Raw genomic sequence first — 26,483 nt, 5'->3', positions numbered from 1 at the left:
GAGTGGCAGACTGCGCTTGAATTCTGTCATATTTTCAATCACACTTGGCTGCAAAGGAGCATACGTTAGAAAAAGTCTGCTCAGTATCTCCAAGCAGAAAAGCGAGAAATTCCTCACTTTTCATTTTAACTTTTGCTACAGCTACATACAAACACATCTTTCTTGCTCTCTTCTACAGTATCAGTTATTTACATTTCATGACTATAGGATCACTCAAAATATAGTGTTATTTCTTACGAAATAAATGGTTTCATCTTTACTCTAGACAGTTTAAAACAGTAGCTATAATGCAGTAATTGCATTACTAATAACGGCAGGAACTTTAGTAAAAGCAAGCTTGTATTTTCGTTCACAAATTCTACTTCAGAACATCCCAACCATTCTTTGAATGTCAGAGGTAAGATCACAAAAACAGCACCAACTCAATGAACTATTATTTTTAGTTGCAGTAACAAAGTAACTTTTTTATATTTCTGTCATAATTGCTAATACAGCCAAGTAAAATTCATACAGAAATTTCCAGTCATGGTGATTACTTCAAGGACTGAGTAAGAACACATCTACTACTATGTTGTGAAAAGTTAATTATCTACTGGGACAAAATTACCATCCTTCAAGAAAAAAATCACTTAAGGTCCTGTAAGGGCCCAGTGCTATCACGTCTAACCACACAGTGAAATCTGTAATACCTGCATGAACAGAATTTGTCAGATTGCTTCCTCCACAGGCTGCACATCAACAGGACTGTGCATTAATATTTTAGGCTTTAAGATAACGACCAGGTACTTGATTTTGCTGTTTCTGGTTTGGGTTTGTTGGGTATTTTTTTTAAACAAACTTGATAAATTTTTTGAGGCATATACATCTTTCTCTTGGCACTACATACATCCAATCAGACAAAAATAATCTGTATTTTATTCCATAGTGTAGATACTCAGTAGAGTTTATTATTACTATTAGCTTTCCTTTCAATGGGATAAAAGGAACTTTTTTTAAAATTTTAAATAAAAATCAGGAAAAAAACCCCTGCTGCTATTGATGACAATACATGTGGAAAAGAGCTGAAACGTCAGCCCCACAACAGCATGAGTTTCAAGAAGCTCATTTCTCCCCATAAATTTATATTGAATGATACTAAACTTCCATATTATGAATACAGACCGGGATGTTGTGTATGTTGCTTCTTTTTACCTGTGGTAGTGGTGGTGCTGGTGCCAGGTTCACATCATTTTGGCATGGAAATTCTCCAACAACAGGGCCTATTTAACACCATCAACATTAATTCAGGACCATAATTTAAACAGTACTTTTTACATAATAAACTGTTTTCTCTTATAAGATAGGTATCTATATGAAGCACAGGTTGCTAATTTTAAACTCTCTCTAAATAAGATTTTCTGAACATTTTATGCTTTTATCCTCCATGGCTGTCTCTGTATTTCTAAAGAGCTCAAAACATGTGCTGAGCTGGTGACTTTTATTCATTTTACTTACACATAAAGTGAACACAGAAATAAAAATTGCCAACTGACTGATCAATGAACACTTAGAACAGTTTTCCAGTACGAATTATAAGAAAAGTAGTAAATTCCAGTGGTATATGCAACAAAAGCAATGCAACAACAGCATATCTTTTAGTAAGGGTATGCCTATAGAGGCATGGAGGTTACTCCACATATCAAAACTCTGGATAGCAACCCCTAGTCTTCCCTGCCTGTTCCCATGTATGCCTTGTTCCAGTCCCTCAAAACCTCTTCCTGCATCCAATCCCCTTGTCCATGAGGACTTCTAGTCTTAAATTCCTTAAACCTCCCTTCTACCTCCATACTCAAATTTCAACCCTAATTTGCACCCTGGGAGCTCAAGGGCTTCCCCTTTCTAAAATCCCAGATCTCTACTGCTTCTGCTTCTTTTCCACCCAGAGAAAATGGTGTGCCTGCCTCCAGGAGGATGGGCTCTCTCTCTGGGAAGCTCTTTAGCCTTCGTCCTTTGTGTTACTCTCTAGAGGATGGGCACCTGCACTCGGAAGAAAGCTCCTTTGGAATAATGGGAAATTTATTTAATTCCCAATTTCTCTTTCATAGCAGAAGAAAGGCTACATGCCAGATTAAATGGCTTAGGACTGGGGAGTATGTGGAGAGAACACCTTGCTATGATCACAGTAAGAGTAACCACTTGTTAGGTTGTCTCCTATGCTCACCCTTGCGTTGGGAAGATGTCATTCCAAGCAAATAATAAACCATTCTGGCAACATAGTTACTAGCTAGTTAAAAGTTCTCTCTACATAGGAAAAGTGTTAGAGCTATTTCTGTTTAGCAAGGATTAGTCATGAAAACTCTAAAGATGCTTTGGAGCAAGTCCTCCTTACTCAGCTGCAGAGTTACAATTTCCATGGTACCACAAAAAGCAACCACTCTGACACTGAAAAGAGTTTCATGGCAGGCACACAGCTATCTGCTTCTTTCTGTTCTAGGGATAAGCCTTTAACATTCTTGATTTTGCAACCAGTTACATGTTGGAATTTAAGTTCAGTATAAACTGGTGAAAAATCCGCAAAAAACATTAAAGTTTTTCTTCTCATTTATATTAACCAGAAACCCTTTTAACCTTTTCCTTCTTGAATCCTAAAATGGAACAACATAATTTACAATGCACAGTTAATCTAGATTAAGTCAAAATAAAACCCCAAAAAACCGATTTTGTCAAGTTTAAATATAATGTTTGACATTCCCAGAGGCTTGTTTTTTGTTCAGTTGGTTGTTGGTTTTGGTTGTTGGGTTTGGCTTTTTTTTCCTTTGAGAGTGCTTGAATAAAATTATGGATATTCACTGCTTGTCAGGAACAACAAACAAGGAAACAAACCCACAGTGTACTGATAACTGCAAATCCCAATTTTCCTTTTTTCTCTGCAAGACTATTACAGAGCTTTATGTTTTAAAATATTATCTTAAAAAAAAGAAGTGCTATTTTAAGATATATTGTGTTAATACCAATACATTTCAGAATGGCTGAAGAACTTCAAACATCAATCAGAAAATCTGAAGCACCCATGTGAAGAAAACTTAAAAAAAGAAATATTTTTTCCTCTGAAAGGTACATATCTCCAGAGCAGAGTTTTTTTATTTATTGAATACTATATTCAGCACAATACTTACAGGAATCCATTTCCCTTGCAAGGACATGTACTGATACCTTGTGTCTTCTGGGAGCATCTACTGCCAGCAGCACCTACAGTAAAATCAGAAAGTCTTTCAGGTGTGGGAAGTATCAACTAGGCATTACAGCTATAAAACGGTAAAAGAATGAGAGTACTTAAATTTTAATTTAAGCTTTAAAATGAGGGATGAATTTGGAATGTTCCTTCAAATATTATTAAAAGTCATCCATACAGTATTTCGAATTATTTTACAATCAAGTTAAGAAATTCGTGTACAGTTTGGGACTCAGAAAAGCTGGAAGTAATAGGAATTCAGCCATTAACTATCAAGGCATCAGGAATACAACCTAAAGTCTCTGCAGAATTTTCAATCGCCAGCAACCTTCTGGAAGCACATCACCCTGAACACGATTATTAAACTCAGCTGGACTAGCTCACCATCTAGCCAGTTATTTCTGCTCTGGAATACCAGATAATCAAGTATTGAGCATTTGTGTAAGCAAAATAGCATAGATTCCTACAAAACCAGGATGTGGATACTTGTCCAAGTTATAATTTATTTAACAACAACGACTGAAATTCCATTCACTAAGTCTGTATTTGCTGAATACCTTCACCCATGTCACCATATTAAAAAAACTCCAAAAACCAAAAGACCCAAAAATATTAAGTGTTCACTGTGCCATGTAATTAATAACCAGTTTTAAGCATTAAGACTAAATCTCATAAAAACAGTAATGTAAGAATTACCTTGAACAGTGAAAAGGATAAGACAGAGTACGAGAGAGAAAACGTTTTGAAAGACATTAGCGCCTCCCAAGACAGAAAAAGAGAACACAGATACACGCATACCCATGCTTCTTCATGGGCAGAAGTTCTTTCCATCCAATAGTAAGTTCTAAAGACCTATCTCTACATTATTTTTCAAAGTATTCCCTGAGCTATTAGCTGATCCATAAGTAATAAAATAACATGTACACTTTGCAATATAGTGAATTATAATTGCCTATGAAATTTGTTACAAAACAGAAAGAATGAGGCCAAATTTATTTTTTGGGGAGGGGATCCTCCTAGTATTTCAACTGCTTATATTATATACAGAGATAGATATCTATCTTCACACCGAGTTGCAATGTACAATTATTTCATCATTATGCAGGTCCTTTCTTTTGCCTAACTATGAGAGGAAGAAAAAAAAGTGTTGATTTACAGTGAACAAAGCTTTAAAAATATCTGTTCCATTCACAATCCATGCATACAAAATAAGCTGAATAATTTACTGGTTGAAGTTATATACACACACACACACACACACACACACACACACACACACACACATATAAAAATATTTTTAAAAAAAATTAAAAAAAGAACAAATTTGCAATTTTGGCCAAGTCTGGCCATAACGCTGCACATTTCTTATTCATAAAGAAAGGATACATGAGAAAAGAGGAGATTAAGGAAAAAAAAGACACAACAGAACCCAACCCTTCTCCGCAATTTTTACAGTACGGTAGTTGACTAGTATTAAACTAAGTAAGATTCAGGAAACAAAATTATAATTAAGGCTTCTACATCAATCTACCTAAATCATCTACCAAAACCAGGCACAAGTATATGCCTTCATAGTTCACACAAATAACATCCAATTATATCTACATCTCTCTCCAAGTAACATTTTAACTACAGGACTGACTTACCTTGTAAAACTGTATAATATCATCCTTGGTCATAGTCTTTAGATAAGCCACTTCAATATTATCTGCACAATAATAGCAAAAATTAGAGCAGGTCTGCAAATCATAGCTGGTTATTAGTACGCTGCTTATTCAAAGTATATTTCTTTCAAATTCAGATGCTGTAATTGACTGCAAATGATATGCTCTTCATTGTTAACTTTCAAGCTAATACTTGCATCACTAAAAGTGCAATTGGAAGCTTGGCAGAAAATTACACTTCAGTAAGCCCATGTGATTGGGCTTACTAAAAAATGCATATTTGAAGAATACTGATTGCATTGTGTGTTATTCTGTAGCTAAAAAAGATATGCCTACTTCTGTATATTATATTCAAATACATTTCTAATGCAGACTGATTACAGATGGCTTTTATGCACAGCTAGGAAACAGGATGGTAGTGTGTATTTGGCAGGGTGTACTTCTACATAAATGTAAGGAATAGTGTCTACATCTAACCTGTTAAGGAATAATCACCTTTAAGAAACCAAGGGACAACTCGTCTCAGTAGCTACCATCACTTATACGAACTGTAACGATGTAATCACGTAGTATCATTGCTGCATAAGCAGCAATGTTTTTTCTTGTAAGTATGCTTGCTTTTCTTAGGGTTAAGCAGGAAGATCAAGAAAGAAACACATGCAAGAAAAGAAGTATGCAGCTAACAAGTCTGTGAGGCAGGCTGTAAGTACTCAATATGAAGCTCTACATGGAGGAAATAATTTAAAAAAAAATCAACAAAACACAGTTTGGAAAATTAGATGGCATCTGGGAGAAAATTTTTAAGTTATGTAAACCAGTAAAAGTAGTATAAGAAACATGTAAAAACCTGAAGAAAAAGCCCTTTTACTTCTTAGGGCTGGAATATCAATTTCTGATTTTCATTATTCTAGTCATATTAGAATCATTAATGAAATAAAATTACTAGTGGGTAGAGAGGAATTAAAGATATAAAAAGTCAGGGGAAATAATAAGTTGAGTGGAATTTAGATATGAAAGACACGGCTATAACTAGCAGTAAGAAATTCCGAAGAGATAATAGGGATCCAGGTATGGTAAAACCAGAAACATTTAAGGCAGATAAAAATTAAACTGTTTCATGAGTACAAAAACAGTACTTGAGGGGATAAGTTTCCACGCCACTCCTTATGCTCGAGCGTGAAACCTTGTCAGTAGCTTTTACTCTCTCGAGACCAAGCAGTATAACAACTCAGAATTCTCCATTATTAAAACAGTTTAGTTAGTCAGTGTTGACCAACAAGACTATTTTCTACTGTGGAAGGCCAATACTGTGCACGTAACACAGAGAAGAAGTCACAGGAGAGAGAGTGAGTTTTATGTAGGAAGCATATTATGCATGGAAGATGGAAAATTATAGCTGTGAATAAGAGTCGAGACATGAAAACGTGAGGAAAAGCTCATCTGTACCTTAAAATGATTTTTAAAAAGCACTAGAAACTACGTTACTAATATACTTTAGTATTTTTCATTAAAAAATCTTCAGACAATTAAGAAAAAGGAAAAAATACAACTTAGATACTATGTGGGATCACAATGTAAGTAACTGTCAGTCCATTTTCAGTAATAACACTAGACGGTGGATCTCAGTTGGTCTTCTATAAGCTTATAATCTTCAAAGTACCATGGGAAAAACCAAACAGCCCAAAAATTAAAGTGTCTTCAAGCCTCCTGTAAGCTGAGACAGGTCACATGGTAGATACCTGCTGCAGCCTCTGCCATGGCTACCTCAAAAGAGCTGTGTGACGAGAAGAGGGACAGGGTTCAAACAAATGTGTGCACCATCAGGAATGTCAAAGTGTGTTTGAATGCATCTTGGTCAAACGTTAAGCACGTATGTAATACAGACACCTGAACATCTCAAAGAAATTTCAGCTTACACGACACCAACGTTTGCATTCAAACCACCTCCAATCCTTGATCTGCTCTAGGTCTCACTGAGCCTTAAGGGAAAGAACGGAAGGTTAATGACGCATTCGCCAACCGCCATCACATTTATCCTCTATTACTAATGGCTCCCCCAGCAGTGAGAGCATAGGCCCCACAAATAAGGTATTTTCTCAGGGTAGAAGGAATAAATACAACTTACAGAGCACAGATCCGAGAAAAATGTATTAAATTATGCACAGGCTATACAAAAGTTTAAGTTGTTTCCAAATGAATATGATACTCAACAGTCACAAGTGTAGCCAAACTGCAGCATTCAGTTCTAAAGGAATTATAATTTGTCTTACCTCTGTCAAAGTTATACTGCTGGGAAATGATCTCTCCCCAGTATTTAGCACATTCAGCAGACAGCTTCTTTGGTTTGTCTAGACGACGAATTGCTAAAGCTTGGATGTGTTTTTGGAAGGCCTCTTCTGTCATATCTTCTATGCATTTCTCCATAGTTTTCAAGAATGCTTCTACTCTGCTTTCTAAATAATGTGGTGGCTTTTCAGATTGGATAATAAATCGCAGTCCTTGTATGCCATTGGCCCGACGTGGACCACTGAACACAATGTAACCTGGGCAAAACAAGAGCAGTCACAAATGAAAAGAAATCCCTGGTCCCAGCATTCAGCTCGCCAAACATGGCACATTTGACGGGCTAAGTTCAGTTCTGTATTATAAATGAAACAACGCAAGTTTTCAAAATAAGCCACTGTATTTTTTAAAGACATTTTTATTTCACCGAGGTAAATACCAGCGCAGGGGAGGGGTGAGGAGGAGATGAGGCAGACCAAGACAGAACAAAAGGAATTCCTTCATCAGGATTAGGTAAGCAGAAATTAAGATGTGGTCTAGTGCTTCATTAGACTCAACATTATGAACTTCCTATTATTTTTTCGTAACACCTAATCTGAATTCTCTTTGCTGCCATGTAAGACCGCTATTTCTCATCTTATCAATTAGATACAAAAAAAAAGCAGTATTCCCTTCCTTTTTGTAGCAGCTTTGGCTTATCTGACCAACTAAGCCTTTCTTCAGTCTTCTTCCCCTCTTTTAATAACAAATCTGTCACATTTTGGTCTTTTAAATGGTGTTTTATAGCTCTCCAATCGTTCCTTGATGCTTATGTCAAAACTGGATACAGTATCCCAAAGTCCTTACCTGAACAAGGCAGAAGTATTAGTGCCTGTGCATCTTGGAAGCTCCCATGTATATAGCCCAGCAACTTACAAGGCAGCATGACACTGCTGATTTATGTTCTACTCCTGATTCACTGCAACCTGTAGATTGTTTTCTACATAACCACTACCTAGTCAGCTGCTTCCTAACTTGTATCTGTGCCATTGATTACTCCTGCTACACCGTTCCTGCGAAACTGCATCTTACCTTATTCGTGTTTCCCAAATGCCACACTGATTTTGAATTCTAATTCTATCTTCCCACACACTTGCAGCCTCACCCAGCTTAGTATTATCTGAAGACTTAGTAAGTATATTCACTCTTCTATCACCCAGAGTTCTGATGAAAATACTGAATAGCAGTGGATCAAAATACAGTTCCGTAGAGCACCATTTTTAAAATGAACTATTCTTATCTATTCTCCAGTCATGACTTTCCAAACAGTCTTGCATCCAAACGTGTAGGACTTCCACCCAGGTGCTCCCTAGCCTGTCTGAGAATATTACACGCCTTTCATATCATCAAGAGGAAACGTATGACATCATCACTTCCATCCACACAGCCAAACTCTGCTTGTATGAAGATAGGTTAGGTTAGTTTGACCCAAGTTTGTCCAGTAATCGGCTCTCAGATACTTTCTATGAATTTAGAACTGGCTTGACAACTTATTCTGTATTTTCCAAGAATTAGAATTAAGCTGACTGATCCGTAACTTCCCTGCTCTTCTCTGTCCCTTTTTAAGGAAACATATAGCATTTACCTGTGTTTATTTTTCCAGTACCTCACCTATCATCCACAAATTCTTAGTTATAAGACTTCTAATTCCAGAATTTAATAATTTTCAGTTGTCTGTTTTTTTTTAAAGTAGTGAAGTTCATAATGCCTGAACTCTTTAAAAGTTTCTAACTTACCTGAACAACCTTTAATCTGTTATTTTCCTGTTCAAATGTAAGCCTTGGATGTTGATCATCAGTATTTATTTTAAAATCATCTGGTCACAGTTGACATTTTAAGTGAAACTAACAAAGTAATCTTAAAACTTTTCTTTTTTCCCAGCATTGACAACTTCTCTCTTCCTCTTGCTTGTACTGCTAAAGCATTTATTGGATGAGTTCTTGTTACTACTTCTAATATTTAGCAAACTGTTAACTCCTGAACTTCTTTTCCCTTAGCTTTCTCAGAGATTTTATTAACAATTACATGAAGTTTATTCAATTTTTCTGGTACTTCTACTGTCTTCCCTATTAAGTCTTGTGAGCTTTATCATTTGGCAGTTATGCAGTGCTGGACACAAAAAGTTCTTCCTCATTGCTTCCCCCTTGTCTCTTTAGCTGCTACTGCCAACTTCTGTACAAAACCTGCCACTGGCACATTGCAAAAACCTGCCAAATAACCTGGGTCCTGCCCTATTTTCAGCAGATATCTGGACAGTTAAAATCCCCATGATTAATATGATATGGCTGATTCTGCTAGTTGCTCATAAGGAGTCTAATTTTGCCTCATATCCCTGGTAGTTCATAGTCATCACACTGAGACATTTGCCTGCCTCATCTCTGGAAAAACTGTACTCCTCCTCGTCAGTATTTCAATCATGCAAACTGTCATGCAAAGCCTCTGTCCCTCCCTGTTATCTTGTTTGGAATAACCTTACCAGCTCTCGGTCTTGCTGATTCAGGCAACCGTTATTTGAACGGCTGTATTCTTAACAATCCTGAAATGCATTTAGGTCTTCACCAACATGGCAGCTTACGACTACTCATACAGCAGTATTCCTAAGAGAGGGCTTATGAGTCATCAAGTGCACCTGGAAGTAGGATCACAAGTAGACGACTAAACTACTACTGATTCCTTAAGAAGATCTAAAATTTAGGAAACTGATCTAATTTCCTTCTGGTAAAAATTCTAGACATGAAATTTTCTGTGCAGTGATAAAAGCTTTTTTTTAAGCCAGAGTTGGTTTCAGATATTTCAGACTTCTCTTAAAAATTACGCTTGCTTCTTCTCAATTTAGAGTCTGTACACAGTAACATTCATTTGAGCCATCAGCAGTTGAAATTATTTACATTTACCAAGTGGCCTTTAAATGGCATTCACTAAGGAGGGAAAGAACACCTCATCATGTCTAATGTAAGTGCATGAGTAGGTGTGCATGTGTGTACACAGACACACAACCACTATGGGAAAACTTACCTAACTGTTCCTTAGTGCGCAGAGTATTGAAGCACGGTTCTGAGATGATTTGACAAAAGAGCTCCAAAAACATATTCTCAGAAGTGCTCTGCATGTCTGTCTGGTAATATATTTCAATGCCACAATTGTTATGCACTTCATTTCTCTGTTGATATACAAACCAGCCTCCTAAAAAAAAAAAGTTAAAACATTCAAGTTCATAAAAATGTACATTCCTACTGTCCACAATTAAAAAAAATGATCAATCACTCGTGGAATGGAATGACAATAAATTGCTAAGGACTGTTACAGCAGAATTGCCATAACAGCATACTTTTCATGAAACAAGTAAAGAAAAGATTATTTTAATAGATCGAAATGTCACAGCTGAGCATATCAGCAAATAAATTGAAACTGGCTGCTTCTCCTCAAGGAAGTATTTTTGGAACTGGAGCAGAATTCTGCACTGCCTCTACTGTGTAAACAGTTTCTAAAGACAGTTTGTCAGAAACATTTATGAACATTAGAAATAATTCAGCATTTAATACCAATAGCTTCTTTGTTACCTGGTGGTTTCCACAGGCTGATGATCAGCTATGTGTGATTGGCTTTGGCTATGTGGCTACACATGTCACCACTCCTGTATATCTCCCAGCAATTCCTTGAACTTACTTTTCTTATAAATAAGTTTTTTTTGCACAATAGAGCTAAAATCATATATAAACACTAGGAGACCAAAGCAATTTTTATCAGAAAAAAACCACAAAGCTTTTAAATACCTCAAAAAGGAAGACACATTTAGGACAATCCTTCACTGAATAGTCTATTAATACTCAAAAGTACTCAAAGAATGTTGCTTATTCAAATGTGCATGCTATCATTAGCAGAGAGTGAGACCGGGCTTACTTCCATAAATCATACCAAGTGAATTAGGATTGAATCACAGAATGGTTTAGGTTGGAAGGGACCTTAAAGATCACCTAATTTCAACTCCTAAGAAGTCCAATTTACACAGACAGATTAAAAATGACACAAAATTAATTTTCAAGTATACCAGAAAGATGATATTTAGTGTATAAAACCACACGCTAATTATATTTTTAAATTTAAATTTTAAAATCATTTGGAGTAAGTCTGATTTTGAAACAAACTCCTAGCAACAGAGTAATACTCATTTCAAACGCCATTAGCAAAGAACCTCAATTTAACGTGTGCTGAAAAACTGTACATAAATCCTTTGACTCACTGTCAGGAAGCTGCACTTCTCTGTATCTCACTAGCTGACTGGGAAGGAGTGGCTTTGTATGAGCATGCTCGATGAGAGTGTCCTCAACCATCTGCATAATTCCTAATGCAGCCTGGAAAACACAAGAATATTTTTAATGATTATTAGTTATTCTGTACCTAAAAGCAAGCTAAGACTTTCCAATTATTGATGGTGACATGAGAGGAAAAAAAAAAAAAAAAAGAAAAAAATCAGGAACAGAAAGCAGAGAAATTGTAATTCAATGAAAATACAGTAGAAGTTAAGTAGACAAGAGGAAGCGGGGGCTTGTGGGGGAAGGAGTTTGGTGGTTTGTTTGTGTGTTGTTTTTTTTTTACATTTATCTTGTCTACATGTTTAACTGCTACTACTCCTCCCCAACACTTCTGAAATTAAAGTTCAATGGGCTTTTTTTCCCTTTCCCTTCACTGCTTTCATGTGCTGTACATCTTTCATCTTTCAAAGTTTGAAAACAAGATACCTATGATGTATGCTTGCACAGCAAATGATGTCTCAGCAGATGGAATTTTAAGAAAATTAATTAATGCTTAAGTTCAAACATGTATTCCATATTTGGAAAAAAAAAATTGGAGAAGTCCTTGAAAAATAAAACTTTTTGCATCCCGTGCTGTTGACTCCTTCATATTTTTGTGCTTCCCTCCTCACTAGTTAACTTTCTTCTCCGTACATCCAGCAGTGACCAGCGGTGCTTATAACTTCTCCTATTAGTAAAGTGTCACAGAGGTGGTGTAACACAGAAATACTGCTATACTAACCCTACAAAAAAAGAATGCACAAATGTACAGGAAAGGTACTACATATGTATTGGTACATATATTCAAATATTTGATTAAATTTCCTTTGCAAATACAAACTGTTACTATTTTAGTGGAAGACAGAACAAAGCAGCTTGATCCACATCACAGTAATGACACACAACATAGACTTTAAAACATTTAGATCGTAAGTTACTTTTTATTAAATTTCCAAGAGCAATACAAGGGCAGCACTTGGTCTAATAAAACTAAAGTGGAAAAAAATGACACTGTGATACTCCCATAAAGTTAAAATTTACGAAGTCAGATTATGAAATCACGTTTGGCCAAGCTGCTTTAAGATCTGAGAAGATTAAACTAGTCTTCCATTTTTCATGCTGCTTTTAAATAAAAATTGTTTTACTAAAGAAAGTATCACACTAACCTGTTTGGTTATATTGCCATGGAGAAGAGCTTCAATGTGTAACCGTGACAACAGTTGAGCTATAAAGGCCTTGAGGCGGGGAAGAGTGACATCTAGAATAGATATTTAGACAGTTAAATCAATTATATGCATTTTTACATTAATAAGTACAGAACTCATCATTAGATACGGTGCATTTCTTAGAGGAGGAGAAACTCATCATCATGAAAAAGCGAATCTTTCCTTAAAAATGCAACATTGGAAAGATTCCAGGTCTAAATAGCAGCACTCATTGTATAAGTTGTTTCGCTTAGAATTCACATACCATCTGGCTCAGATTCCAGAAAGAGATGGAGAAAAGACCCAAAAAACCCCTTCATTCCAATCATGCTGAATAATCGTTCATTATCCAGAGAAAACAGTTGCAATCGTTCAGGTGGTGTTCCAAGATAAAGCCTTAGTTATTAACTAAACGAGCAGCACGTAGTCTATCACACTCGAGAAACACACTGTGCATTTACCATCTAGGCTAAAAAAGAACCTCAGCTCAAATATGGTGCTTTGATAGTATCTTTGTAACAAACAATACACAAGAAAAACATTTTTGCAATATATCCCAGAGTACACACTCTATGCTAGCCTGTCATTGCAAAGCAGCTTTCATATATAATGCCAAGTATAGCTTAACACATAGAATCAGGGAGGAAGGATGGCTGAATGGATGGGGTGTTCATCCCAAAGTCAACATATCCAGTCTTAATTCCCTGACTCTGTAAGAATAACCACACTGTATCACCAAATCTATTAATTTCTCGTCAGGTAATTTTCTCAACTGAAATAAAAACTAACAATACTCATGTATTTCACAAGAGTTTTGAAAAGACAAATGCAATCATGATTATGAGGTCCCTCAGTTTTTCAGTGGGGGATGCATAGATAGTCCACCAGCAAATAATTCAGTTGCACATTTACCCCTGATTCCAAATCAACTTTTTATTGTTGTGTAATCCTAATCTTAGTTTTTGCCTCTGGAATTGCTTATTAACAGTGCAAAAGATTACAGTCACATTGAGTGTAAGAGAGCAAAAGAGAAAAAAAACAACCATGCATGAACTCCCTGTATTTCAGGCAGATTTCCAGCAGTGCTAAGTAGACAGCATTCCTTTCCAGCATTCAATTTCTTATGCTGAACACAGTAGCAGTAATCTTATAAAGACAACCTAAACACGGAACAGAAAATCTCTTACTTTTTCAAAATTCAGTAGCTCATACGAAAGGCATGGCCTACACATAGCTGAACGAACTGCCACGACAATCAGCGTTGGTTTTGTCATTGACTTTACAGGCAGCACAGGCACCACTGCTAACCTCAGATACACCTGCCATCACTCAAGAAACTATACAACTAAACATTTATATTTCTATCCTGGTCCAATCCTGCAGAAAAAACACACCCCCCTGCGCAGCTGTCTCAGGGCATCTCTAGAGTCTATCACAATGAAGCTGTTTTCAGCATCACAACTTCACACAGTATGGTATGTGTCAGTCTGACAACTACGGGTACGTATTCTGAATCCACCCCCTCAAATCAATACAAAAGCCAGACATTCTTCTTTAAAAGAATGTCTTGGTGTATTCCAAGAAGATATTCCAAGATATTTTGCAAACTGCCCCAGTAACAGCCTTTGTTATTATGATACAAGTAAGGAAGGAGTAAGGAGTTCTTCGGCTATTACTAAAATAAATTAAATCTTAGTTTGAAATTTCTTCTTCCTCCAAATATAGTGAGGCACCTGCTCTTTGTTAAGCTTCAACAAGGTCAAGTGCCAGGTCCTGCACTTGGGTCGCAATAACCCCATGGACGCTACAGGCTTGGGGACGAGTGGCTGGAAAGGACCTGGGGTCCTGGTGGACAGCAGGATGACCATGAGCCAGCAATGTGCCCTTGAGCCAAGAAGGCCAATGGCATCCTGGGGTGTATCAGAAAGGGTGGTTAATAGGTCAGAGAGGTTCTCCTTCCCCTCTACTCTGCCCTGGTGAGACCACATCTGCAATATTGTGTTCAGTTCTGGGCCCCTCAGGTCAAGAAGGACAGGGAACTGCTGGAGAGAGTCCAGCAGAGCCACAGAGATGATGGAGGGAGTGGAGCATCTCCTGCTGAGGAGCGGCTGAGGGAGCTGGGGCTCTTTAGCTTGGAGAAGAGGAGACTGAGGGGTGACCTCATCCATGTTTATAAATTTGTAAAGGGCGAGTGTCAGGAGGAAGGAGCCAGGCTCTGCTCTGTGATGTCCAATGCCAGGACAAGGGGCAATGGGTGCAAGCTGGAGCACGGGAGGTTCAATCTGAATATGAGGAAAAACTTTTTCACTGTGAGGGTGACAGAGCATGGCCCAGGCTGCCCAGAGAGGTTGTGGAGTCTCCTTCTCTGCAGACATTCAAAACCTGCCTGGACGTGTTCCTGTGTGACCTGGTCTGGGTGATCCTGCTCTGGCAGGGAGGTTGGACTGGATGAGCTTTTGAGGCCCCAACTCCTAATAATCTGTGATTCTGTTAAGAACTACAATGTTCCTTATTATAATTATTATCTACAGAAATTTCATTTTTTTTTCTACATTATTTACAGTTCTTTATTATAAACAGAAACAGCAGTTAGGATTTCCTGATAAAGGGCATTGGGAACTACAATGTAGATGCAAGATGCCAACCAGAGCTGAGTGATTTTAGCAGTGTTGGTTAAGCACTGGATTCACCATACCCAGGCTCATGTCCGCAAAGCCATTCAAGCTTTGCCTGAAGTTTTACATGCAAATTTTGCCATTTGAGGCCTTTTGCTTGAACTACTCTGCTTTCTAGAAACTGGAGGACTAGTGCAGAAGCATCGACATCCACCAGCATCAGGTCAGGTCTGGCACTGCAGTGACTTCACTTGAATAATGGACACAGTTCAAAAGAGGTACCTTCATTAGTTTAGTAACAAGACATTTTCGATAAGAATAAAAGTAATAAAATTTAACATTGGCAGAACATTACCATCTAGAGCTTCTTTTAATTCATCTTTGGTCCAAGCAACTTCTGTCATCAGGAGTCTGAGATAATACATTGCATGCTGGTGAGGCTGTTCAGCCCTGAAGTTGTTAAGCGATCTCATGTACTAAAACAAAATAATTAAGTTGGAATTATAGAACTCTATTTCTAAACATAAAATATTAACCTTGTACTCTCAACTCTGTGGACCATCAAAAAGATACATTTCAAATGTCAAGAACGTTCTCTTGCTTGTTAGACTTGTTAAAAAAATTGCGTTAAATTACCTTAGTAATATTGTGGGCTTCTGAGCCTATGGACTAAGCAGTAACCACTGAGACAGTTGAAATGAGCATGAAATCAAACTGCTCCATGAACTTAATGACTGGAAACTAAAATTTGAAGTTAGATCTCAGTAAGTATTTAGATCAAGTTGTTCTACGCAGGAAATATGCACTCTGTGATGACTGTCCAGGAGTGATGGGGGAATACTGCTAATAGAAAAACGTATTTTCCTCCCAGTTGCTTCCCTGGGTTGACTTGGTCAGAAAAATACAGGAGCATCTGGGGAATTCTTTACTTGGTTAAAAGAGGTATGAGAGTTTCTCCAAAGAAACTCCTTTTCAGTCCAGCTGCAGCTTTACAAAATAAGCAAACCCTTTTTCCTCTACCAGAGGAACTGGAAAGTGCAAACTAATAGTTTTGGCAAGCTGGGTTCATTTCCACTACAGGACAAAAGTAACTCCTTTCAGGGCACATAAGTGAAAAACAGCAAGCATGAAGTTGCTGAGGATGCACCCTTCTATCTGTTCCAAACTGAAGCCAGAGGCTGGTATCTCCCTTATCTGCTAGGTGTAGACATAAGGGGCAAAACTGCAATCTCCTCATTTGACTTTTAAAAATTTTGTCCTTATTTAACATACATAAAAGGCCTATGTAACAAAAGTCTATTAAATGACAAAACATGCATAATACAGAGACAAACTTCAAGTGAACTGTAAAGACAACCAGGGAAAAACCTTAACCTAAAACAAGGTGGGATTTTTTTACCTTGCATTTGTCTCATCCAGTTAAAACCTTCCAGAAAATTAATATATCTTAGGTACACAGAGCTCTAAATACAATGCTGTTACAATAAATCTACCTCATGCTTGACAGCCACCTGCTTAGAATTTCCTACTAAATAGTAATGAACTAAAGATGGCCCTGGTGTCTGTCTAGGCCAAATTACCAGCAGCAGAGAATTGAAGTAAGAGTACAGCAAGCATGGGGTGATCTTCCTGCAGCACAAGTCTCTCTGCAGACTATTTGCATGCTCTCTGGGCCAGAAGTCAGCCTGTTCCCCAACACCAGTCTAATCCTTGTGCATTCATTTATACCACCACAACAACTCATCGCTATGAGTGCCAATATCTAATTTATTTCCTTTGTTTTATCTCTGTCTTGCTCTGAAGAAAGCACCAGAATAATGACTATGTATCTTGTTTGGCTTAGTAAATGTCATCACTGCTCACAAATTTACTTCAGGAACTAAAAAAAAAATAAAAAATAAAAAATAAAAAAATCTAGCTTACATTCTATATATATAGATCAGTCATTAAATTTAGGAAGTGAGACTTCCAGAGGTCTGCATGTACTTAGCCAGCTGGTTACTTTTGCACCAAAGGATCTTGGGCCAGGAGCAGAGCTCCTCTTCCTATCTGGCGAGAAGAAATGCTGCAAATCTTCTCAACACTTCCTTTTTCCCCTTCATCCATTTTCCCCATCTCTTATGGCGAGAGCCCACTGGGGCCTTTCCAAACTGTCATATAGGATATAAAGTTAAGATTTCCCCTCCGTGTCCCTGTTCTTAGATTTCTACTCCTATCAAAACAAGCTGCAGTCCTTTGGAATAATCCTAAGAAAGACCAACTGAAAGAAGATTCCAGGGCCACTTATTTTTTAACTAAAGAATGTAATACAGACACTACAGAGAACTCATGGCCACAAAGATGACAAAAGAAAAAAGCTTCTACAGTCCCAGTTAGGCAGAATTTCACTCTGTAATTCCATGGATAATCAGCCCTCAGATTTCACGCTGATGTATTCAATTTAAAATTACTCCAAAATGTAAGTTTCTCATGTAGCTTACCGCTTCCTTGATAATTTCAAATCGTTTCTCATCAATCTCAAAAGTAGCCATTTTCTCAATGATCTTCTTGAGCAAGATATGTTGCTTGTCATTATAACCTTTTACAGAAAGCTATGGAAAAAGCGCATAATTTGCTTTAAATGTGGAACATAAAAGAATAAAACAATCACCGAGTCCTGTATAATTCAATGAACAATACCCTTTTCAACACTCACTTTAAATTCAACATTAACTCATTCTGAAATAAAATCCCCTTACCCGTCAAAGTTATGAATGCAGAGAATTAATGTAATTTCCTGTTGATGTAAGCAAATTGTACTCAGAACACACATTTGAAATGATTACAAGTATTGAGACCAGTCAGTAAATTGTACCTTTGGAGGACTGAAGTGGTTTTACTCTCGGTTTCTACTTTTAGTAGTGATATCTAGAGTCACAGCCTTCTCAAATATCCTCTCTGGTTTACTTTTTAACATGTTTCATGTTTACCTTGTTGCTCAAAAAAGTATCTTCCGTAAGTGGAAGTAAGCAGTACCACGGGAAAAGGGACACAGCCAACAGCAGCGCTATTTCTTACCAGGATGGTGCTGGGCTGACCCACCAAGGCTGTCTAACTGGACAACAATCGTAGTGAGATCTTGAACTGACCATATACTTTTTTTTGAAAGTATACATGAAATAAACTTGGTCATTTAAAAAACAACATAGAAACTTACAAACTCCCATATGATTGCATCAAGTTACAGAAAGTTTGTCTAGTGAAAAAAAGGCATTAGAAGGACTTTTTTGGGGGGAGCAGGGGGTAGAAAACCTTCAAAATCTGCTATCTTGAAACAGGAATTTAATTGGATTTGTGCAGTTTAATTATCAAGAGCAAAACTAAATTTTAGGACACAAATCAACATACAGGTGAATTCCTGCTTTCCAGTAGAAGCAAATTTTTCTTCTATAGTTGTTGAAACATACCTGAACCACGAATTTGAAGAAAAATCTATCGTAAATGGATTTATGGCAAAGGCTGATATCCTAAACTAGCACAAGAACCCAAACTGTTCAACAATCACCACAGATGATTGTTTTCAGTGTAGCATCTGTCTTTGCTTAAAGTATCAACATTGTACAGTTACATCTATTGACTTTAAAACTTCTCACAATGTAGAAAATATTAGAAGTTCCCAGGTATCAAAATACAAAACCCACTTAACATTTAAAATAACTCCAAACTTCTAAACTGTGACTAAAATGAAAGTCCCACACACATCTCCACTCCTCTCTTTTTTTAAAAAGGGATTAACTCCAACCATGGGAACATCAGCAAGCTTTGAAACTGAGAACAGGTAACGATGCTCGCAGCAAGTTAAGTGAATGCTACCAGGAAATGAGATTTACATTGAGTAATACAAGAAACTGCAGCACTCTTTCATGCATAAGATGTAAAGACAATATACCGTGTATTCTCTTCCTAAAATGCTTTGAAAAATAATACTTCTATAGGAAATTTCAAGACACATTTTGGTACAAGATGATGGTTTATAAAAGCTGTTAACAGAACTTCAAGAAAGACTATTAAAATCTCCTACCATAAATCTCATAGAGGCTAAGTAAGAAATAACCATCTATCACAATATCAGTATTTATCAAGTAAGTATCGTCAGCGTTTTAAAACGGATTATAGAACACGTAACAAAAACAAAGACTAAGGAAAAGCTGTAAATATCCATCCTTGCATTCTACTGAACACATGCACACTCCAATTCCGCAGCTCACTGCAACAGAATTAGAGAATTATGTCGAAATCTGTAAAGCTGAGAGTCATTCAACAGAAAAGTTAATCTGTTTATGTAGAAACCAGCAACAGTACTTTCAAGACTGCCATGCAAGCAAGTAAAAATCTGAACTAGAATGCAACAACTGCACTGCACACATGTTCACAAGACACTGCAATCTTAAACAGGTCACTCGGTGCTGATTAAAATACAGTTCTGCTTTGCCTTTAATCCATGAGATATATGCAAGGAAAAAAACATTAACCATCTCATTCAGAAATGCAGAAGTCAAATGTTTTCTCCAAGCTCAAAAACTCCCAAGCTGTTTCATTTCGCCCTGCGTTTTTTTTCTTACTTACAAGTATTGCATTCATTCCTGATGCAATGCCATAGATCAAACCTGAGAGGCGTGCTGCATATGTATACTCTTTTAAATCATCCTTCAATAACCTGATAAACAGGTATGTCATGTTGCAATGGAGAGGATCAGCATAAATGTAGCGACTAACAAAAAGAAAAACAAAAGAAATGCTTTGATACCTCAAGCAGTGACAAAGTAATGGATGAAGAAACATGACTGAAGAGTATGTATATGCAGCCTCATGATCAGTGTTCTTTAACAAGAAAGCTGAGGTGTACCGTTTATTTAATAGCATGAAAAGGGGATCTTCCATCCCATCAGTCAGAAAGTTTTTAGTAGGTATCTGACAAACCGAAACATCTTTAAGCTTGGACTAGAGTTGCTTTTTTCTTTTTTTAAAATGGATGAACAAATCTTACAACTAATTAATTTCATGAATTATATAAAAATAAATAAGAAAATTTGCTTAATATGAATGGACAGGTTGTTGAAGACTTTGAACAAAATTCAACTTAAAATTCAAATTAACGAAAGGATGGTTAATAACCAAGATCAAAAGGAGTAACAGCCTTAGACCCATTTTTTAAGTAAAAGTCCTTCCATCAAATCAATATAAAAATGTTGATGAGTGGAAGAAGTTTTAAGGCTCTAAGCTCTTCCTTGATTTGGGTACTTACATACATCCCATAGATGGTATTTTGGAGATCATAGTTCAAGCCAGCTAGTTCTGCTGCATATGCATACTCGTTGAGGGAGTCTTTGAGTAGTTCAAGGTACAAATAGGCCATGTTACAATGCAAGGGATCCACGTAAGCAAATGGGCTGGAAGAAAATGTTGAAAGTAAATTATGCAGTTTAAAATTATTTCTCAGCTTCTTTTGGCCTTTTAAGTTTGATCTGAAGGAAACAATGTTTACTGTGAGTACGCTGATGGATCCCATTATGAAGGATTCCCATTTCAAAGTCACATATGAAGACACCTGAAAATAATTATTTAGCTTGCTTACGGTTTAAGCGATGCAAATATATTGAAGATTCCAGAGATATTCTCTTATTTGTGCTCATAGATCAACTCACACTGTATTTACTTTGCTGCACAGTCAGAATTCACCAGGAGTAGAATAAACTAAACACAGTCTGAACAATCAATATAATTTAATAGACTGAAATGAAAGCCTCTGTACCAAACATTAACTTAAATAATACTTTAATCAGAAAATAAAGTAGTTTGTATTACAAAAAAATTAAGAGATTCACAATTTGTGGCATGAAAAATATGCAGTACATGCTAAGTTCAGCTCAGGAAAGAAGTCTGGAATATCTGTTTTCATACCACCGTAATTCTGTGTGTTACCTTTTTAATGGCAACAACTACGCAAGCTCCACTGTTCCATTAGAACATCTGGTCACATACAACATCTGATCACATTAGAATCCATCTGATCACATACAACACAGCTGCAAATTTCTCAAAAAGAGAATGCAACTCAAAGACAGTCCATGTTTCAACTGCGCTGTTAAATATCTGTGTGTTTTAAAGATCTGCAAAGTCGAGACAAGTTATTTGTACTACGACTGAATATTCATTTCTAAAACTTCTGAAGTGCATGTAAATTTATTATCAGTTTCACAGAAATACTCAGCAGTATCTAAAACAATGTGCCGTCAGGATATGGCTTACAATTCAAAACCACGTCATTTGCATTTGTTTTCCCTAAGCAGACACTAATGGTCATAATCAGACATGCTATTACTTAAGTTCATGCTTATATAGCATGGTATTTCAGAGTGTGCACCAACATTAATGTAGTAAAACAAAGATCACATCACCACAACACACGTGCTGATAACTTTAAAATACACTGAAAAAGTATTCTTAAGAAGATTCCTAGCAGTTTTTAAGACCCTGACTTCTCCTTCCTTTTAGACAAAGGAAAGGAAGCACGGAAAGAGATTTAAAAACAAACCAAACCACCCCAAATAAACAACAAAACACAAAACAAAACAAAACCAACAAAAAACACCCACCAAAAAACCAAACACAAACCACCACCATCAAAAAAACTCCACCAAAACCTATTGGAGAAGCAGAGCCTGCTACAGTCTAAAGCCTGGGATATGTTCTTTTACTGCCACTGGGTTAATGATTCTGGGCTTGGACTTGTGTTGAGCAAACAGGTCAGTAAAAAGAAAACAAGAAACAAACACACAGAAAAGTCAACAAAAAAATCCACTGCTATTTGCATTTCTCCTTACAATATGAATTTCCCAAAACTGAGCAACTTCAATATGCCTAATGATGTGAATCCAATTAATACTGAATTTTTAATTTACGACTTGAACTCAAAGCAGGATGTAGGTCAATCCTATGTTAACAGAAACTTTCCTCCAGACTCATCATATTCTTTTCCATTTTGACACTATAACAGAGGCTTAATCAGTGTGAGTGATTACTATGTCTGTATAAGTTATAACTTCTGTATACTTGTTTAGCTGGCAAAGGCCAACAGGGAGTTTTGAAAATAATGAAGACTACTAGTTCATGAATCCTCAAGTGAAAAATAACAAAAAACAACTACTGTAACACTGCTCTGGGAGTTGGCTTCTATTAGACAACTTTGTGAATAAATGCTACTTTCTAGTTCACCTCTTTTTGACTAGACTTGAAGAAGCAGAACAACTCAACCACTGATGGTGTAGTCCAGTCCTTTCCCCTTTCACACAGAGTTGTACGTGACATAGCTAGAACCTATAGTGTTGACCCTGGGTTACTTACGAGCAACTCAAGTTGCTTGAAATATTTCTTAAACTGGAAGGTTGCAAGTATCCAGTTAAAATACTTAGCATTGTATTTTTAGCATCCATCTCTCAAAACCTTGAGAAACTTGAAGTGCAGAGTCAATAACTACCTTTAGGAAGTTTTCAAAACAACAGCACATAACATTGTTATTTTGCTTCCTTTCAAACAAGGATGCTTATTGAGTTCTTAAGTCTGTAATTCATTAAAAAATCAAAAGCCCATCATCATCCTTTAGGCTGGGTGGTAAGTCCTGTATCAGAGGTTTTTACAGGTGTTTCTTTAATGGAAAATTTCTGCCATGCAAAGCTTTTCAGTTTTGGAACAAGGCAACGTCAAGAGGTTCATATACTCAAGATTGCTCCCACTGGATTTATGTTTGAGCAAGAAACCACCTTCACAATCTAATTCACCTACACAGCAGTTGCTGCTGTAACATCTGGGTCAGGAATTCTTCCAATGATGTGTGATGATCAAATCCTCCTAGTTTTTTCCATCTCGCTGAAGCAGTCTGTAGTATGAACAAAGTTTTGCAATCTGCTCCGTGGCAGCACAGCCATCATAATCTGATCTAGAATTGAGACTACAACTTTTTAAGGAAACCCATGTTATTAAGAAGGCTTTATTCACCAATTCACTTGGCCACAGGAGCTATGGGTAACTTTATCAAGTCTCAAACACACACTACAGATTTCACCATTTCCTCCAATAACAAGCAGCATGACCAGTCTCAAGACAGAAAGAAATTCACTAAGAATCTTTCTTAAGTACCAAGACCAGATGAATTTGCTTAAAACTTATTTTGGAAATTATGTACTTGATATTGTCAAAATCTCCTTGCATTCATTCATACACAATTACCATCTTATTTTTAAAGAAAAGGAAAGAACCCTCACCCCCAGGCCTAAGAAGAAGGACAGCTTTTCACCCGTAACCATTCCTAGAAGGAAAGGGGCAAATCATTCAATCAGTCAGCAAAACTCAAGTACTCCTGGCTTTTTAAAAGGGCTCACTGAGACAGACTATCACCACATACCGAGTTGAAGATATCCCTGCTCATTGCAGGACAGTTGGACCAGATGACCTTGAAAGGTCCCTGCCAACCCAAACCATTCTATGATTCTATGACATTGTGTGCATGTGTGCACACTTAAAACTTTGTGTGTTCTACATAAAATCAATTATTCATCTTCTAATTGTTCACAAACTGGTATAGAGATTGGGTCACTCATAGTTCATTTGGAATTGATTAAAACAGCCCAAACAAACCAACCACAACTGTATTACAAACAGCATTGATCACTAACATCCTGTTTCAGATTTCAGCCAAACATAGCACAAGGGAACGTCACCAGGTATGAACAAAAGAGCCAAAGTATTGGAATTGGTGTTTTCTGAATAAGAGATGACCAGTTACCATTCTCATCTTCCACTTCCTGACACATCGAAGTTGGAACAGTTGTAACATTTTCCCTGTGGTTTCAAAAAGTAAAAAGGAAATGCCCAGGAAACCCATTTTCCCCGACTAGTACCAATACCAGTACCAAGATCTGACCCTCTGAAAAACCCCTCTGTCTAAAATTTTGCCAAGAAAAATATCAAGTGATCACTCAAAACAAGGACTCAACTGCGTATCTATGGGCATATATCAGAGCCCACATAATAGCCTTCCCAGCAATATCACTGAATCGTTTAATTAGGCCAAAGGAGGAGAATTACTTTCACTTTCAGTAGTTCGGGACAGAAAAAGTTGCACTTTAAAGACAGCAGTGATTTTTTTTTTTTTTAATTAAAAAGTTAAAAAAATATTACTCGAAACAAACATTAAGGAGGTACATCACTGTCATGCTCACTTAAGAAAAAAGAAAGATAATTTTCCTGTGACGAAAATAATGCAAAACCAGAATTAAGATTACAGCAACGTATCATGCATCTTGAGGCAAGAACCACACAGTCATTGATAATGCAGACGATGCTCTTCTAATTCTTGGTGTCAGTTGAATAAAATCTCTTAATTTTAAGCACTTAGAATTTTATAGAGACTTTCATTATGCAAATTAAAACAGAACTTGAACCCAAAATCATTATCAGAATAGCATTTTGTAAGAAAACACTACCTTAAAATAGTTGTGATTTAGTCATTAATTAAAAATAATACACACCCATTTTAAGAGGTGTATTGCAATATTGTCCTGGTTTGAGCTAAATAGAACTAATTTTCTATCTAGTGATTTTACTTTTCAGCTCAGTCTCTAAATTTAAAGTGGCTGAACTTGCTGAAACTAGCAGCATGTTTTCCCAGTATGTGCTGCTAGAAGATAAGCTCAAGGTCAGTTGTCTCACCATGGGTGCTGTGTCTGCACCTACGGGGGAAGCAGCAGACCCAAAACTGACCAACGAAGTATTCCATCCCACATACGTCATACTCGGGATAAAGCTGAGGGATCACGAGGGTCTCGAACTTTCTTCCATCTTGGAGCCCTCCCATCTCTGTCTCTTCCATCCATCTCGATCCTGCAGAGGCCGAGGTCTGAGCAGAACCTTGCTGGTTCATCTGTCTCTGATCCTGATCCCTGTGTTTCTGCATCAGCTCCCACTGCTGCTGAGTTTGGTCTGGGACTTTTCCAGTGCTCCCAGAGCCTCTGGTGACGTATTCGTCATTGGGGGAGGATTTTATATTGGTTTTGTATTTATTTGTATGTATTTCATTGTTTTCCTATTTACATCATTATCCTGTAGCATTAGTATTATTGTTTTATCAAACCTGTTAGTTTATTTGCCAACCCGTAAAGTCTCTCTCCCTTATTCTCTTTTCTCTTCCCTTCTGGGGAGGGGAGAGGGGTTAACAGAGAGCGTCTGTCCAGGATTTAGTGGCCAGCCCAGCCCTAAACCACGACAAATACGTAGTAGGTCCTATTAGCAGGCAATAAAACATAGAAGAAAATCTGTTTAAAAAGTACTTTTAGATAAGCTTTTCCCGTTAACATAGATGGAGCACCTCAAACTGCTTGCAACTCGACTACTGCATAACTTACATGAGCCTTCCTGCTATCTGTATTTTATTGCATATTCCCAAGTAAGTACAAATGTTTTAAAGCTTTAACACATGCAAGAAAGTTTTTGCTACAGAAATGCAGATTCTCAACAAACAAGAAACTTTTGGAGAGCAACTTCTGTGATATACTTAACATTACATACCTGAAAAATTCAAAGTTGAGACAGGCTTTTGGCAAAAAAAATTTGTCATCTTGCTTGAACCACAGTTTGCTCATAGCAGTGTCCTGTGTCAAGAAAAGACATTAAGTCACCAAACTTAACTGTAATATATTGCATTATTTAAAAAAAAAGTCTCGTCACCACTTCAAATCTCAGTTTAGAGTTGTCCCCTTAAATTCATACTCTCGCTATATGCACTTGTGTCTATTTTAAAAACACATAGGAATTAATTGCTAACTTCCCAGAAGTTTAGATAGCAAACAGAACAAATATAGGTAGTTTACCTTGACAAGGGCAGGGTACTGTGTTGCATCTTTCTCCAGTGGCAAAATCTCAAAGTTAGTAGGAATGAACTCGTTCTTCATCGGAAGTTTGAACTTCCCATTCAGGTCAGCATTCTGCCATTTCTAGATGAAGAGAAGAAACAATGAAGCTAAACAGAATTTCTGCTTCATGAATGGATATATATTTATTTTTTAAATATTTTATTACAGCATAAAATAGCATGTTTCACTAGCTTAGGTGTAAATATGATAATGCGGAAAGACAGAAAT

The 26,483-nt window shown here is 36.9% G+C and overlaps 1 protein-coding gene across 1 annotated transcript in view; it reads right to left on the bottom strand.

The window, feature by feature from the left end:
• Positions 1–3: 3 nt before the first annotated feature.
• IDE (insulin-degrading enzyme) overlaps positions 4–26,483 on the bottom strand; it is a gene marked incomplete at both ends in the record, with an annotated part of 42,549 nt that continues 16,069 nt past the window's right edge. The window contains 13 exons of the mRNA XM_010191693.1: positions 4–48; positions 1,192–1,259; positions 3,156–3,228; positions 4,858–4,919; positions 7,146–7,418; positions 10,213–10,380; positions 11,438–11,549; positions 12,656–12,747; positions 15,665–15,785; positions 17,790–17,900; positions 19,915–20,059; positions 25,912–25,994; positions 26,214–26,336. Of these exons, the coding sequence (XP_010189995.1) occupies positions 4–48; positions 1,192–1,259; positions 3,156–3,228; positions 4,858–4,919; positions 7,146–7,418; positions 10,213–10,380; positions 11,438–11,549; positions 12,656–12,747; positions 15,665–15,785; positions 17,790–17,900; positions 19,915–20,059; positions 25,912–25,994; positions 26,214–26,336 (1,476 nt within the window). The remainder of the gene's footprint in view (positions 49–1,191; positions 1,260–3,155; positions 3,229–4,857; positions 4,920–7,145; positions 7,419–10,212; positions 10,381–11,437; positions 11,550–12,655; positions 12,748–15,664; positions 15,786–17,789; positions 17,901–19,914; positions 20,060–25,911; positions 25,995–26,213; positions 26,337–26,483) is intronic.

Source organism: Mesitornis unicolor, unplaced genomic scaffold, assembly GCF_000695765.1.
Source record: "Mesitornis unicolor isolate BGI_N332 unplaced genomic scaffold, ASM69576v1 scaffold1039, whole genome shotgun sequence".
NCBI classification, from domain to species: domain Eukaryota; kingdom Metazoa; phylum Chordata; class Aves; order Mesitornithiformes; family Mesitornithidae; genus Mesitornis; species Mesitornis unicolor.
Note: the sequence above shows the minus strand (reverse complement) of the source record. Positions and strands in the feature narration are given on the sequence as shown.